Here is a 16500-nt window from a genome sequence, read left to right as displayed (position 1 = left end):
TTTTGGAATCCTACAAGAAATATTTTCTTTCAAAGAAAGCAATTTGGATTTAAAGCGTCACCGAAATCACAAGTCAACATGCACGATCCTTAATAAATCAATAAACTCGAATAATTGACAATCGTTTTTAAAGAATACGCAAAATTGAGCTTGAAAAGCCTTTAACCTCACTTTTATTTTAGCAAAAACGAAGAATTATGGATTCAAAGGATTTGGTGAAGTGTATGCACTTGGTGCTGCACAACTCGATCAATACCACCATGTCAAAAACCGGATTATTCACAAAAAGCTGGGTTGAAAAATCCAAATTTGTCCCTGTACGTTTAAACGAAGATGAACGGCGTATTCTGGGTTTATTAGAAGCAGCGTAAGTTACATTATTTTAAGAAACAGCAAAGGTCCTGAACGAAAATAAATCGCGTTGCCAAAGTGCTTAGATTAAGCCAATTCGATTATTCAATTGAGATATTTAATTATGAAGTTTTTATTTGGTCTTGATATTTCCTTTGCTTTGCTCTGAGCTTGTAAAAACATTTGACGAAAGTACTCAACAAAAGGCTTAATCTATCATTTGTTTTCGACCGGCAAAGGCGTGCTGTTCCGTTACTTTTTCATCCTTTTTTATGTTCTGTGAATCATTCTAACATTCAGGCTAAATGTTATCGAGTATACCGACCGTGTTGACATTATATCCTATACGTCGAGGACAAAACTGATGGTGACTTACCTATCAGAAATGTGTAGCATATTGACTGGCTTAGTTGTTGCAATGGACATTAAACTTGGTCGAAGTCTGCTGCAAGGAAAGGACCATGCAACGAATGCAGATTTCTTCAAATCCATATTTGAAATAGGACGGCGATATAAAATTATGAATCCTGAAAAAATGCGTACTACTTATGGTGCTATGATGTACATGTGCCAAGATTCCATGATACCTGATGTCTGTATTCAAATGGGCTTTGACTTTTACATCCCCATAAAAACCGTTTTTCGTGTACTAGAGGAGAATAATTTATTAGATATTTTGTCTGAAAAACAGCTACTAGATTCTACTCTCCAACAAATAGATCCATATGCTGGTGCTTCATTACGATCTAAAATAAATGAAGAACGAAAAAAAAGCAGTGATGCATTGCTAAAAAAATACGCGAAAGGAAATGATGACAAAAAGAGTATTTTGGAAGATTGTTTGGTTTCGTTAGCCGACCATGAATCGTTTCTGATGGCTAATCGGGTTCCTGTTGAAAAAATGGATTCTTATTTGCATGACTTTTTCTCACCACAAGATTCAAAGAAAGGCGGAAACTTAAAAATTGGTTTTATGAATGGTGCTCGTTTAACACATGACCATCGGACGCAATTCTTTTATGTTCACCAAAGTCTGCAATTTTGGTCTTGTATGATGGACCAAATGTTTTTGCTATGGCTTCAAAGTGATGCATCTCTTGTTGACAAAGATACGAGATATTTCATTTCGGATACAGGACAGGGTCTTAACCGTGTTCAAGCATGCCCTTTGCTACGCGCGACGGTTCATAAAATATTGTCCGGAGTGCAGCATGAGCAGGATTTACCTTGGATTGGTAGTTCTGCTGTTCATTTGGGTGATCGTGCCGTTCCTAATGCTTTAATGTTTATTGACAAATACCGTCAAGTTCCTCACATTTTAACACCACTTGTTAAGGCTTTGCAGCAGTTAGAATATTTGAGGGATCCCTTCTTGGTACAGTACATCGAAGAAGAATATGGGAGCATTAGAGGCTTACAGCAAACTTTACTACTGGATTTCTTTAAACATGCATTCGATGGACGCGGAGCTGATAATTGGTACGACGCTGGCAGCTGTATTGACGGTCGTCTAACCAGCGCTTGGAATTGGACAAACGAGATTTCCAAGAAAAAATATTATCGTATCCTTCTCATGTCTGGTTTCCTAAATTTCGAGGGTATCTAATTTATTACTATGGCTACTGTTAAAAAAGGCTACAATTGCTTTGTTGCAAGTTTTCCAAAAAAAATAGACCCAATTTTTATTTAACCCAATTTTGAAACATAGAATAATCAATAGCTAAAAATTGATCTCTAAAAATAGTTAAGTACCGGAAGTACTAACTTATAATTAAAAAGTTCTGTTTTAATTTACATAACATAATCAACAATATAGGATTCTTCCAACAAATCATTAATTCTTGTTAGATGACGCTGAGTATATGGAAACATACTATCGAAGATTCCTTTTATTCCTGGAATCTTCAACAGATGTTTAACGGGGTAAGCGTGCAAAACTAAACGTAGCAGCCTTTGTGCAACCATGCTAGTTTTATTATTCACATTCCAGTCACGAATGCGTTGAAACAATGTTGTTAACTGATTGTCGTTTAGATCCGACACAACTTTATCCACATCAACGTTCCCTGTAATGCTTCCTTTTTGATGAGGAGAATTCATAACTCGTTCGAAAAGGCGTAGTAAACCGAGAGGTCGATCCAATGACAACGCCAATGCAATAGCATTTCGCCAATCTTCAGCCTTTTCATAATTAGAAAGTGATTGTTCGGCCTCGATACGACGTTCGAGTTCCTCAGCTTCCTCAGCAGCATGCTCTTCTGTGACGTCCTGCCAAACGCTTACGACGGCATCGGCACCACCAGACACTATACGTGCTCCATCGTCACGAACTGCGACAGCCCAAACTCTGTCCTCATGGTTATCCAATGTTGCAACACATTCACCCGATGATATAGACCAGACTTTTACAAGACCGTCGGCAGCAGCACTAACAAGCTGTGTGCCTCTTGATATGTAAGCCAGCTTTAAGACAGCACCAGTGTGTCCTTCTAATGTATGAAGACATTGTTGCTCATCCATACTCCATACACGAACTGTTCGATCACCACTGCCACTAGCTAATTGACGGCTATAAGGGTTGAACACACAAGCCCAGACACCTCTACGATGGCCACGCAACACTCCTATAACTTCACCAAGGGATGCATCCCACAACTTGATTAATTTGTCTTGACTGACCGTAGCAACGATACGTCCATCAGCAGATACTTGGACAGCATTAATATCGCGGTCATGTGCTTTAATCGTCCAAACAGCTCTACCTTGAATTTCAGAATTAGCCAATGAAGAACCCAAATCATAACGCTTCAACGTTCGATCTTGGGAAGCAGATATAAGGAATGAAGGAAAACCCTGAGCGTCCAATGGACCCAAAGCGACAGCTGTCACACTAGCTGTATGACCGGTAAAAACACGCACACAGGTAAATTTATTATTTTCAACGTCTAGATTCCACAATCGTGTAGTATTATCTTTAGCACCCGTTGCCATCCAAACGCCATCTTCAGAAGCGTGCATTGCGAGGACGATATCAGTATGACCAGATAAAACACCATGAACTTGTGTCCCATCAGCGGAAATTATATCGATATATTCAGTATTGGATGCAATTGCCAAATGATCATCGCCAATCCAAGCACAGTCAATGACTTCATCAAAAGAACCATGAAGCTTCTTTTGAACCAGAAATCCATTGTCAATAGACAAAGTTTGTACAAGCATGCTCAAATCCGAATGTACAGTTAAAAGTGAATTCTCGTCTATAGAAACAACCTGGATAATAGCATTGTTTTCATTAGGGACAATTTGGATATCGGGATTAAAACGAGCCCCGGTTTTCCAATCCCACGCTAAGATAAGGTTTCCCTCACCTGCCGTATAAAGTACTTTTTCATTTTTTTCAGGATGATTGACCCATCCAAGGGATTCAACACCATGCAACACAGGTATCGTGCGAACAGCAGATCGCTTTTTCAGATCCCATACTTGGACGGTCTTGTCTCGCGAACCGCTCAATACGAATGATCCAGATTCATCAAATGTAAGACCTCGAATCACACTGCTATGACCTTCAAATGCAGCTATTGACCGACTGGTATTCAAATCCCAAAGACGTACTCGCGTGTCGTCAGCACCGCTTGCCAGTACCCATTTCCCTTGATATTTTCCAAAACAAAGTGCACTGACAATACCGCCATGTCCGCGGAGAACGTGTGTTGTATATCCGCCTGCCAAGTCCCATACCTTTACAAGACCTTCAGCTCCGCCTGTAGCCAAGACGCTATTTGTTGGATCAATGGTCATCGTAATTACTGGTGTCTCATGTGCTTTGAATGACTTTAAGCGTTTTCCTGAAGGGATTTCGAATATTATAACCAAGCGCGACCTAAAAGCAACCACCAACCTGCTAGCATCGCTAGTCATAATTATGGAAGTAACGTAATCATCTTCATCCTTACTAAGAGAAAAGATTTTTTCTCCAGTCTCTCCATTACTACCCACAATCCGATCACCTAAACTGGTGACTAGGATTTTTTCATTTGAAGCGAAGCCAATAGGGCCACCGCTATAGACGGGCTCAATGCTCTTTTTTAGGCCAAATCTGTTGCATTAGTAAATTTCTTGCTTTCAAACGAACTTACCGAGTCCTTTCTGCAATTGGTGCCATAAAGCGATTTTTGGTGAAAGACGAAGTTGTTTTCTGCATATCTATATGTTTTGTACGTTCTACTTTGCTAAACCGATATAGCAAATTTTAAGATAGTACATTACTTCCTTGAACATAATGCTTTTCGTTTCGCTAAATTGTAGCATGATAGAATGATATAAATAAAATTGGTAAACAAATGTTTAAAAACAAAATTTTCAAATTGAAATATTATGAACGATTATAATCAGTAACAGTATCTTCGTAAACTGTAAAAAGTAAATTGAGAAGGAAAAAAGTGCTTTTGTTGAAGTAACGAATTTTTATCTTTTTTGACAAAGGAACAAATAGTAAGGTGTATTAAATGGCACATGAATGAAAAGAGACAAGCAGTTTGTCTCACCATAAAAATTTTTACCAAAGGGACTTTGATTACTATTGCCAACCCAGCAACAGTGTACAGTGCGTTCATAATAGTTGTTAACAACCGTTAACAACCTATGAGTTGATTGGGTATATAAATTATAATACCCTGCAGCCACCAGCTGCTAAAATTCAAGGAAATGTAGTTATAAGTCAGAAAATTAAAGCTCAGTGGGATCAGCTTCGTTTCGAGTAACGGCCGCTGGAGGCTCAGAAGGAGGTGCATAAGCAGCGCCTGGCTGTTCAGTAGTACCAGGTTGTTCAGCAGCACCAGGTTGCTGAGTACCATAACCACCCTTCTCCAAGTCACCCGAATAGCTTGGATAACGTTCATGATAAATGGCTGGAAGTACGTCCAAACACAACAAAGCAATGTAAAGAGCCCATAAAAATCCAACAACCCACTCAAATCTAGCTGATTTGGAGCGATTCTGATAGTGACGCAAACCAGCAAATGCAATGGCACAAACGATAGCCGTAATAATGACTATAAATTTTGACCAAAATGAGAAAGCCAATAACCTGCTAAAGCGATAATGGCGGTGAGCAGAGAGCCACTCGAAAATATTACTAGCGGCAGAAACAAAAGCCAACACAACAAAAGCTGCAGTGAACTTCCAGTGAATATTATCGTGATGCACATCATCACGAATTGCCAAGGAGATTAAACAAGCGGCACAACCAGCAGCTGTTAATACAGCAAACCAACCAAGGATGGCCTCGATCTTATTCGTGGTCGGATATAAAAATCGCCATTGTCTGCAAAGACGAATGGCGAGGAAACTTAGAAGATAAGAAGCACCAGTGATAACGCACATGGGAATGAAAAATCCTTTGGTATATGCACCCATATCACTAATAAATACAGGATCGGGTTCACCAGGAGTATGCCATTTATCTTGAGCACTCCAAAGACCCAAAAGGACAATCAAACCGATTGTCCACATTAAAAAGCAAACAAGGGGTAATAAAAACAAAAGGTAAGCCCAGTAGCGGGGACGACTGGGCATCGAAGGAACACGTTCAACCATTATGTCAAAAAATTAAGGAATTGGTAGAGTATTAAAATGAAACTATCAAGAAATCCAAATATATCTCAGAGTATTAAAAATAGGAATCAAAAAAATGTGGAGACTATTAATGTAATAGCATAAAAAAATTCGTTTCCACACTATTTAATGCTTATTTACAAGAGAAAAAATTATATAAAAACCTATTCCTGATTTGTTCAGTAAAGATGGGTAAAATAATCCAAGATCTGAGACTCGAAATTTTCAAATGATGACTTGTCTTGCAAAAATCGAACGAAGGAGTATCTTAAAAAATAAGATGACACGCAAACAACGAAAGAGATATCAAATGACCGACCTTGCTTTCAAAAGCACTTGTCTTTAACCACGTAAATTATCTGGGATGATTCGTGAATCACCAAAAAACTACTACAGCAGCTCTTAAAAGGGGTCCTGGTCTTATGTTCAACTAGTTTTTTTCTTGTTTTTTTTTTGAGTAACGCGATATTGTGAGTTTTAGAGCCTACCCACTTGTCGCTCTTTTCACTTGGTGTTTGGTAAAAGGAACATATATAAACATCTTTCGAAAATGCTTTACGTATATGATATCATAATTTGTCAGACTTCCCCCGGAGAGGTCAACCTTGCGAAGGTTGGTAAATTAATCTTGTAATATTGTCCTCATGGTTGTTACTGTAAGTGTTACTCAAGAATGCTTTCCCAAAACATAAACTATTATCTTCTCATAGTCTGGCTGGTATACGGGTAGGATTTAATGCGTCCTTGTAATTGATAGAAACAGAACCATGACCTGTCTGGTCAAACTTACATATAAGCTAGTGTAATTTTCATACAAACTCGTGGATCATTAACTGTTTGGACCTATCCCAAAAGTAAACAAAACGAAAAGAATTTGAGACAAAATAAGCCAAGAGGAAATAAAAGCTTAACCTGAATAAACCCCTTCGTCTGTCCTTTTTCCTCGCTGAAATATTGAAACCATACTAATTAGTTGTATGTTAATAACCTGCTCTTCATGTGAAAAACCTGTTTCAATTTTGCATATTTGGTCGATTCACAGTTTCCATCCATCTGGAATGTCTCGTATGATCTGCTCAGAAATGCTTAAATGATTTCATTGTGAAGACATAATCCAGTCAGTACAGTGTATCTACGATATCCTCATCTACTCACGATATTTTAGTTAACTGTTAGTTTACTTAATCAGTTATAACACACCAATCTCTAATACAAAATCCATCTTATAACATTAATAATAAACAAAATATAAATACTAAACCGACATATGCGTGCCAAACACACATTCTTTTCCTAATAATATAAAACTAATTAATTTCAAACAATAAATAACATAGGACAAGTTCGGTTCGCCGACAGCCTTTCTTTTCAGAACACGTCTGGCGTCTCCTTTTCTTAACTTTCATACATCATTAAATGTACTCGCACTATACCGATTTGTTATTTCATTCTTTCACCAAAAAATCGTGAGCGACAGCTTTAGCAGAAGATTAATGTTTCAACAATAAACGAAAACATTAAGTCGAAATTTCTTAAAATAATACGTTCTTCTTACTTTATCGTATCAATCAAAAACTCCATGTCATGGGTAAAATTCAAGAAATTTAATCAACCCCAATACCAGCTAGTCAACCCTGATACCTTAATTCCCTCTTATTACAAGTCTTCATGAAATGCGGCTCCAATGGGGTCTTTACTCGGCTCAGGGAAGTGATTTATCAGTTGCCCATTCCCATTCACTGCTTTTGCTTTCTTCGGCTCAAAGTCCTCGAGTCCGCCTGGAATTGCATCAACCTTTGAGACATACGTTTCATCCAGTACTTCTCCAAGATTATCGTTTTTTCGAGGAATTGAGGAGATGTTGACATGAGGCTGTGCATCCACAAGATCCGGCACTTCTTCTCCTGTCTTCTCTGTAACCAAACCCGGCTCATAGTGAGTTTCAACTACTTGGGGTCGTTGTTCATGCTTGATGAAACCATTAGCAGCAGGTGGTCCATCACCTTGCAGGTCATTTCCATAAACCCTTTCATCATCAGATTGTTTCTTAAAAGAGTCTTCCTCCAGCATACGCTTCACAGCGGCTTTGTCCTTTTGATCTTTTAACTTCTTTCTTAACCAAGCAACCGGAGACTTTGGTGAAGCTTTGTTGAATATTTTATCGTTTTCATCCAAATCATCCTCATCATCCTCATCTTTTTGCGGACTGTCACTTTTATATTCAGAAAGATTGTAGCCGTTCGTTCCAGCTGATTCATCATTGTTCGGGATTATTAATCTTTCTTGACCATCAGGTAAGATCACCGTCTCTTGAACAACGGGGTAACGATCCAGGTCGGCGTATCGACCAGGAGAAGACGCCCTGGGAATAGTATCATTGGTTTCCTGTAAACTCTTTCCATTACCGTCGACAGTAGGAAAGCGGGATCTCTCAATACCGTCTACTTCGTTCCCTTCACCTTCGCTTAACGCTCCACCAATTTCTTCATCATGAAGATAGTGACTAGGAACACCCAGATTATGGTCGTTTGCACCAGAAAGTTCCGCACCTCTAGGTTGATATTCATCTTCCTCTGCTTCTCTATCACCACGATACGTTTCCTGTTGCTTTGTAGCATTCAGTATGTCAGTTTGTTGGATTAAATATTCTTGGGCAGCAGGGTCAAATGACTGATCTGTTTGTTCTTGATCATCATAAGATACTTCCGAAGAGGTAGTACTGTCTTGCTCATGATCTGTTATAGGAACAGGGGCTACTTTGTCGGTTTTTCCAGCATCCTTAGACATCTGCTTAGCAAATTTGGCTCTTTCTTTAGCGAGGCGTTTCTCTTCTGCCTTACGCATCTTTTCATCTCTCTTTCGTTGTTTCTTTTCTTCTTTGGCTTGCTTTTTAGCAGCCTTGGCCTCAATTGCCTGCTGTTTTCTCTGATTTTCCTGCGCAGCACGTTCAGCTAGCTCAGAAACCATAGGATCCACATTACGTCTCGCAATTGCCTCCAACTCTTCCGGAGATATTAGACGGCCGGCGCCAAGATCAATGGCATAAGTTTCTTCACGTTCATGATCAATATAAGCTCTAGAAAGTCTCTTATGTAAGTTTTCGACGTCTCCATCATTCGAAGCAATACTTGCCCGCCCAGGAACGGAGTAGGTGGCAGCTAAAGGTCCTCTACTGCTTTGCTGGGCAGCTGCTCGTGTCTCTACAGGACTCACACCATATGAGCCGTCATCATTCGAGGAGAATTCACCATCAACATAAGAGAATTGATTGACTTGTGAATATCTTCTCTGATTATGGGGTGTATACTTACTATCTGCATCCCTATTAGAGAAATGAGGTTGATCAGTTGCACCATAGGGATTACCTAGATTTTGAGAAGATCTAGGACGGTAAGCACGAATTTGAGAATCTGTCCTGTTCTGGATTTTTGAAAGATTCAAGTTCATATCACGAACACGTTGAACAGCTTCATCCTGAATTTGATCTCGTTCAAAATTATTTGAATAACTTGGTTCACGTCTCAAATTATTTGTTGAAATCGTGCTTCTCGTTGGAAGTCGCATTTGTCGGATCAAAGCACGAGCCCTTGCATCCTCTTGGCTTTCAAAAGTCTGATTACGGGATGTATTTGCATTCATGCTACGATGACGACGAAGAGCAGCAGATGCAGCACTGAAATCATATGATGGTCCTTCCTCTGGCTTTTGCTGATGCTGAGTATTGATTGCAGCAGAACTGGGAGTATAATAAATTGGCTTCGTTGGACGTTCACTGCCTACATTCTTGGTGTTTATTGATGTGGAAGCTCGTGAACCTTGGTAACCTTGTGCATTATTCAAAAGATCACTTCTGGAGAAGCCAGCAAAAGCATCATCATTATCTTCTTGTCCTGTATGATCACGTAAAACGTTGTCACCGGATGCGGAAATAAAATTCATATTGCGAATTCTTTTGTATTTATCATTATCGTTGGGTGATTTCTGCTGATCTGCAGTAGGTGATGATTCATCATATCTCGCATGGGCGGCGGCATAAGAGGCAGCAGCCAGAGAGTTAGCATTTGCAGAAGAAGGAGTTTCTTGAGAAGCCTCTTGTGGTTCTAAAGAAGAAGAGCCCTGTACTGAAAGATTATGAACCAGTTGAGAAGCTGCCATACGATGAGGGAGTGCAGAATCAGCCGCCGACTGCGGTTCTGGGGCTTGATGGGCGAAGGTTGCAGAATGCTTAGCTAGCTGAGAGGCAAGACGAACTTTGCGAGAAGAATCTTCATCATGTTCGTTGGAAGAGTGCGGTTCGGAGCCAGTAGGCTGTTGAGCAGAACCAGCGAATACTGGGCCGACAGGAAATTGCAATGGCTTGCGTTGTTGCTCATATTCATGAACATTTTCATTAGGTCTGCCTTCTGACGTATCTGTGGGTTTGAGAACATGCGCAGACTGAGCGGCTTTGCCGGCATGAGGATGAGGGTGGTAGCCGTAAGAAACTGAAGTATTTATCGTACTAGAATCAGCGGTAGGATTTTCCACGGCACCTGAGTGATGTCCAGTTGCTCGATTGGCACCGGCAGCAACATATTGAAACCTTGACGAATCTGGACCGTTAGAGACAGTAGAATGGTCATTTCCATTTCGAAAATGTTGATTAGATTGATCATAACGTAAATTAGCTGGTACAGCTCGTGAAGAGAACCCTGTCTTGGCTGCCAAATAAGCGGAAGGATGATCCTGATGAGGATGGGGACCGTAATGACCTTTAAGCGATCTATTACCGATAGAAGTTGCGGTCTGTTGGTTGTTTGAATGAAGACCAGTCAATTCAGCACCTTCAGGTGCTGGTGAAGGCGTTTTATTTACAGAAGTCATGATAGAATAATGTCGATCATAAAGTTGAGAAGTAAATTTTTCAAAGTAGAAAAAGACCCTTCCTATCACTTTGCTCACACAAGGGTAAGACAAACGATAATATCAGAAAATGAATGCCAAAGACTTCGACACTAAAAGAATAAGTCACAATCACAACTTTTCAAGATATTTCCCTGTGAGAAGAAAAGGATGGATTTATATGGTTTTCCCTTTGACTTGCAGTCTTTACTAGTATTTCTTTGATATAGGTTAAAAGAGAATTCAAAATGACATGAACGAAGGGAAGAAGAAAAACATTCTACATCATGTTGACACGGTAGAATGACATCAAAGTTTCGTACAGCTAGCGAAACATGGGGAAATCGGCTGCGTTGCGCTTATTTTGATGACGCCCTAGGAGAATATTATGATGCTCATTCCCGAGTCACCTTCATTATAGTAATATTGTTAACTCAGGCAAGATGGACAAGACAGAAACGAAAACAAAAAAAAGCAAGAATCAGCAGCATAACGATGATAGCATATATTCCTAATAATCTTTTTTAAATAATCACTACTATGGATTGTAAAAAAAAGGATACGTGTAGAAAACAGAAGGCGTAGGTGCGAGGTGCAAAAAAAAAAAAAAAAAACAAGCAAGAAAGAAATCAGATGCAAATGGAACTGAGAAACGCTAAGGTGATTTATTGGCAAAAGTTTTCGACGTATTTAAGATCTGAAAGAGTAACTTGCTTAAGATGCGAGCTTTCTCGGTAGCTGGAAGATCCATAAAAACACTATAGGCACTTTTGCCATGCTTGTCTCGGACTCTCCCTAAACCCGCACCGGAAAAGGATCCCAAAAGGGCACCAGGTGCATCAAAAGCAATAAAACCAAGTGCAGCTCCAGCAAGACCACCGATCGCGGTCCAGATATGATGCAATAAACCTTCGTTAGAAGACTCGCTCATCATTTCATTAAAAATATTACCAAATTGAGAGTTTGCGAAAGAGTCTTGGAATCCATACGCATACTTTTCACCTTGACTCGAAGAAGCACCCTCGTCTTTGCTGCGGCCACCAAAGAAAGAAGATGATGGTTTGGTTTTTGACCGTGATGAGGAAGAAGTAAAAACATTTTCGCGATCGTATTGAGCACGACGGGTAGAATCCCCTAAAACATAGAAAGCCTCATTCACCAACTGGAATTGCTGCGTTGCCTGTGAACGTTCATTGGGAGACACCCGGTCTGGATGTGTTTCAAGAGCAGCTCTTTTATAGGCAAACCGTATCTCTTCTTGACTTGCTTTTCGCGACACGTTCAGTATGGAATAGTAATCCTTTTGCATTTTCAAAGAAAATTGATGAATTCGACAAGGATAGGCATCGTCTTTTGCGCGTTTACGTGGGTTGCCTTTGAAAGTCCTTTAGCGAATTTGTACTAGCTTACGGTACTCAACTTTTCACTTTACAACGCGACTATCTTTGAAAGACAACAACGTATTAAAAGGAATAATATGATTTACAAAAAACAATCCGTAGTAAAAATGCAATTTCCAGTTTCATCTGGCTCGTTTTTCTCTTTAATTATATTTGTAGCAATCTTTGAAAAAATTCGTACACCTAGGTATGCGTTTGGTGGTTGCTCAATAACCTATGCTCAGTGGATTGCAGCTCAAAAATAATGCCGGGCAAAATCAGCAAAGTTATGAAACATGGGAAGAATATGGAGCCGAATCATTTTAGGTAAAATAGGGTTATCTTGATTTAAGTTGAAACTGAGCCAACGTCCTCTTTGCAAGGTCAATTATATGGCTCTTGCCTTATATTTATCTTTCGTAAAAGCCCATCTCCACAAGAGGTATCCTTAGGAACCCTCATAAACACATCAAGAAGAAAAACAAAAACTTAAAAATTGTTATAAAATATAAAAAGAAAAAGTCAAAACTATATCCAGAGGAAACCGTTCACTTTTCTTCCCCTTGCTGCTTAAAAAAACCACCATGAACGAATTACTATAACGATGGAATTATACTCTACTATATGCATTTCCAAATTACGGCTTACCGCACTAAACAATATTCCGTAATGATATTTCTTTTGAAATCTTATATAACGAAAGACGCTAAAGTACGGTATTTCAGCTACACTCATCTTACTTGCTTTCTTTGAGAGGTATGGTTCCTTCATCTCTTCACGAAACATTGCCAAAATGAGTATTATGGAATATAATGGTGGATCCTGCGTAGCCATGACAGGAAAGAACTGTGTGGCTATTGCATCTGATTTGCGTTTGGGAGTACAATCTATATCCTTGGCAAATAACTTTCCAAAAGTATTCCCCATGACCGACAAGACGTATTTGGGACTTACAGGCTTTGCTAGTGATGTTCAGACGCTCTATGAACTATTCCGTTATAAAGTAAACATGTATAAATTCCGTGAGGAGCGTCAAATTGAACCAAAGACCTTTGCCAATTTGGTGTCCACTTCACTTTACGAAAAAAGGTACGGCATGCCCCTTGTACTAGAAACAATCACTTTGATTTCTACCTAATTGTTTATTGATTATTCGATCTTGTTGCTAACACTTGTTTTCCAGATTCGGACCTTACTTTTCTTTCCCAGTTGTAGCTGGTTTGGCTAAAGATGACAATCCTTTCGTTTGTGGGTTCGATTCCATTGGATGCATTGACTTTGCTGATGACTTTATTGTGAGTGGTACCGCTGCAGAACAACTTTATGGTATGTGCGAGTCCGTATACGAGCCCAACCTCGAGCCTGAAGATTTATTTGAAACTATTTCTCAAGCTCTCTTAAATGCTCAAGATCGTGATGCAATTAGTGGTTGGGGTTGTGTTGTCTATATCATTACACCTGACAAATGTGTAAAACGACTTGTAAAGGGTCGTCAAGATTAAATCCGTTTATGAATGCCTACCTTTGTTTACTTGGCTCGTTTGTCTTGTTTTATCGTAATGTTCAAGCACGTACTATGACAAGTTCCTGAAAAAAGATTGATACCTTTTTTATGTGTGCTGTTTTCCTTCTTCTCTTACCGTCCTTTCTCCAACTACTTTCCATAGAGCTCTTCATCATTTACTTACCTATACTTACTTTACTTTATTTTACGCTTGACGCTTTTGTCTTTCTTTTTTTCATGTAGCCGTATTCTGCCATTCGTAACGTTTTTGGCAAGCGTTCAAAGCCTTGCTTCTTTCGCTATTTAAGTCTTAGCCCTTGTTTATTCTGTAACTTGTCATAATCACTATGGATTCTTTTTCTGCACTTCTTTGTCGACCCCAGTATTGTTAGGAAAATTAGTTGTTTTTTCACTTGTAAACAGCATCTTCAGTTCACCGACCCTTTCCATTCTACTTTACACCAAGAACAGAATTCTACGCAATTAATGAATGCGTGTAGAATGCTATAGTAGTTCTTAAAAATATTCCTTTCATTCTTCCCCGTCGAATAACTCTTAACGCTGTTTTGCCAAAATTCAGATTGTTAATCACGCTGGTCGATCTAGCTTACATGAATGACTATTTTCGAAAAAAAGAATAAATCAAAACAGACTAAACCCTTATATACATTAAAAAGGAAGATAGTTTTTGCTGTCATTTGTTAGTATCTAGAGTTTACTTTTTAGCATCCTTACTAATGAACCTTCCTTTTTTTGAAATTGAGATTGTTTTGGAAATATTTTCTATCCTATTCCTTCCGTTGCTATCTGATTCTTATATCTCATATGCGAGCTTTTCTAATATTACCTTCTTTCTGCCCGCTTTCATATATTTTCTTGCAAATCCCAAAGAAAAATGCTTTTACGAGTAAGTGACTAACATTGATTCCACGTTCAAAGCTAATAAATGATAATAGACCGCTATTATGGCTGTCCTCCTTTCCATTTGCGATCCTATGTATAGGTTTTGGAAGGGACTCTCTACTTTTTCATGAAATGTACATGGTTTGCTTTTATAATGCAGCAATTGCCTTTAACCTAAAACTCCCGTTCTTCTCATATTTATTGAAGGGACTGCAAACTGGATTTGTTCCTTTACAACTTCATGCTACTATTACAGAAGCCTTTATAGAAATCACAAGAAACAGCTTTACATTTATTGAAGCCGTTTTAATTTCCACTGGACTTAGCAGTGTAGCATATGCTACCTTTCTGAATGAGGCTGGCCCTCTAGTATCTGTCTTGGCCGGTGTTTTGTTAATATCTGTTCCCTCGTTAGTTTTACTGAATTCGTGCCTGCTACAAATATGTTCTAGTTGCAAACTTACAAAGGAAAAGTCTTCCCTATTAGTTTATGCAGCTAGTATTCTTGTTGTCATTTTCGTCTCTCGATTGTGGGTTTCCAAGCGTATCCAGCAAAAGCCCGAATATTGGGTATTTGCTCAAATTTTTTTGAGTCCTTATTCCAAAAAAAGGATAACAATTTTGATTTGGTGGGTCATGTGCCTATCAAGCTATATAGGTTTCATCATTTGCTCTCACAACGGCAGTTTCTTTCGTGACTATTTTGGGTCAAAAGGAGAACTATTAAATTTTAGAAGGAAAACATATCATGCTCTTATTGTCTTTATGTTTCTTCCTACTTATTGTACAGACCCCTATTTTGTACATCTTGCGTTTTCGGGAGTACTCTTTTCGTTTTTGTTTATTGAGGGCATCCGTGTGCTCCGTTTGGAACCATTTGGGGAAATGATACATAAATTTTTGTGGCAATATACAGACAATAGAGATCATCGTGGACCATTAATTATTTCTCACATTTACCTCCTAATCGGATGCGCAATCCCTGTCTGGTTTTCTCATGCACTACGCGGACCAGTCGCTTCTGCAGAACTCTTGGTTGGCGTCCTTTGCCTTGGATGTGGAGATTCTATGGCAAGCATCATTGGGAAAAAGTACGGAAGGACTAGGATTCATAGAACGGGAAAAACACTGGAAGGCACTGCTGCTTTTTCAGTGTCTGTGTTTGTGGTCCTTCAACTCGCACATAGAATGCATATTTGCCCTCACGTTAGTTTAAGAAATACCTTGGCAATGTCTGTTTGTACAGCTATGCTGGAGGCCGTTTCATTGGAAAACGATAATCTCATTTTGCCTATGTACATGTGGGTCTTGTATCGGGCATTGGAAAATACTTGAACTAGAGAAATTTATGAGAGGTCAAACATGTGTACTTTGTATACTTTTTTACGTTCCATTCTTCGTCTTCGACAGAATGTGTTTACTGTGTGTAATAAGAAATAAAAATAAAAGACTATCTGTTCCGATATGCAGCAAGACAGAATCATTTTGGACGACTTCATAATGACTAAATTGTAATTTTAATGGCAAATGTGTGCTAATTCATGTATTTTTGCTCGCATTGTTTGTGTCACACTTTCTTCGTTAAAATGATTTCAAGTCACAGCGTCATGCGATAGGCTTATATATTTACGAGAATGAATGGGTTGATATGATTTTAATACCTCTTTGTGTAATATTGAGTAAACAAACAAATGAACTCGGAATTAAACTATTGTAAATATGTGAATGGATTCTTTTTCAGGTTACATCGTCTATTAATTTTACCTTCTTGGCATTCAATCTTATGGCAGTTCCTGCTCTCTACCTACAAATCCTAATGAAATACGAATTTTGAGATGACGTTAACATACACTTACAGATCTA

The 16500-nt window shown here is 38.9% G+C and overlaps 7 protein-coding genes across 7 annotated transcripts; 3 read left to right on the top strand and 4 right to left on the bottom strand.

Annotated features, from left to right (window-relative positions):
• Positions 1–260: 260 nt before the first annotated feature.
• SOMG_04406 (DUF2009 family conserved protein) lies at positions 261–1957 on the top strand (the record flags this gene model as incomplete). The annotated part of the gene is made up of 2 exons (XM_056183192.1): positions 261–367; positions 652–1957. The coding sequence occupies 2 exons, from the start codon at positions 261–263 to the stop codon at positions 1955–1957; spliced, it is 1413 nt and encodes a 470-aa protein (XP_056039871.1).
• Positions 1958–2142: 185 nt separating this feature from the next.
• On the bottom strand, positions 2143–4519 carry utp13 (U3 snoRNP-associated protein Utp13; the record flags this gene model as incomplete). Its single annotated transcript, XM_056183191.1, has 2 exons — positions 2143–4453; positions 4494–4519. 2 exons carry the CDS (start codon positions 4517–4519, stop codon positions 2143–2145), a joined length of 2337 nt encoding a protein of 778 aa, XP_056039283.1.
• A 563-nt stretch (positions 4520–5082) lies between these two features.
• sfk1 (plasma membrane protein involved in inositol lipid-mediated signaling Sfk1) lies at positions 5083–5952 on the bottom strand (the record flags this gene model as incomplete). The annotated part of the gene is made up of 1 exon (XM_056183190.1): positions 5083–5952. One exon carries the CDS (start codon positions 5950–5952, stop codon positions 5083–5085), a length of 870 nt encoding a protein of 289 aa, XP_056039592.1.
• A 1674-nt stretch (positions 5953–7626) lies between these two features.
• On the bottom strand, positions 7627–10833 carry eis1 (eisosome assembly protein Eis1; the record flags this gene model as incomplete). Its single annotated transcript, XM_056183189.1, has 1 exon — positions 7627–10833. One exon carries the CDS (start codon positions 10831–10833, stop codon positions 7627–7629), a length of 3207 nt encoding a protein of 1068 aa, XP_056039584.1.
• Positions 10834–11506: 673 nt separating this feature from the next.
• Positions 11507–12160, bottom strand: SOMG_04402 (DNAJ domain protein; the record flags this gene model as incomplete). The annotated part of the gene is made up of 1 exon (XM_056183188.1): positions 11507–12160. The coding sequence occupies one exon, from the start codon at positions 12158–12160 to the stop codon at positions 11507–11509; it is 654 nt and encodes a 217-aa protein (XP_056039588.1).
• Positions 12161–13032: 872 nt separating this feature from the next.
• Positions 13033–13732, top strand: pup3 (20S proteasome complex subunit beta 3, Pup3; the record flags this gene model as incomplete). The annotated part of the gene is made up of 2 exons (XM_056183187.1): positions 13033–13319; positions 13414–13732. 2 exons carry the CDS (start codon positions 13033–13035, stop codon positions 13730–13732), a joined length of 606 nt encoding a protein of 201 aa, XP_056039573.1.
• Positions 13733–14471: 739 nt separating this feature from the next.
• Positions 14472–15972, top strand: sec59 (dolichol kinase Sec59; the record flags this gene model as incomplete). The annotated part of the gene is made up of 2 exons (XM_056183186.1): positions 14472–14641; positions 14691–15972. 2 exons carry the CDS (start codon positions 14472–14474, stop codon positions 15970–15972), a joined length of 1452 nt encoding a protein of 483 aa, XP_056039579.1.
• Positions 15973–16500: the final 528 nt, after the last annotated feature.

This window comes from Schizosaccharomyces osmophilus, chromosome 3 (genome assembly GCF_027921745.1).
Source record: "Schizosaccharomyces osmophilus chromosome 3, complete sequence".
In the NCBI taxonomy this organism is placed as follows: domain Eukaryota; kingdom Fungi; phylum Ascomycota; class Schizosaccharomycetes; order Schizosaccharomycetales; family Schizosaccharomycetaceae; genus Schizosaccharomyces; species Schizosaccharomyces osmophilus.
The sequence above is the reverse complement of the archived record's forward strand: the minus strand, read 5'-3'. Positions and strand labels throughout refer to the sequence as shown.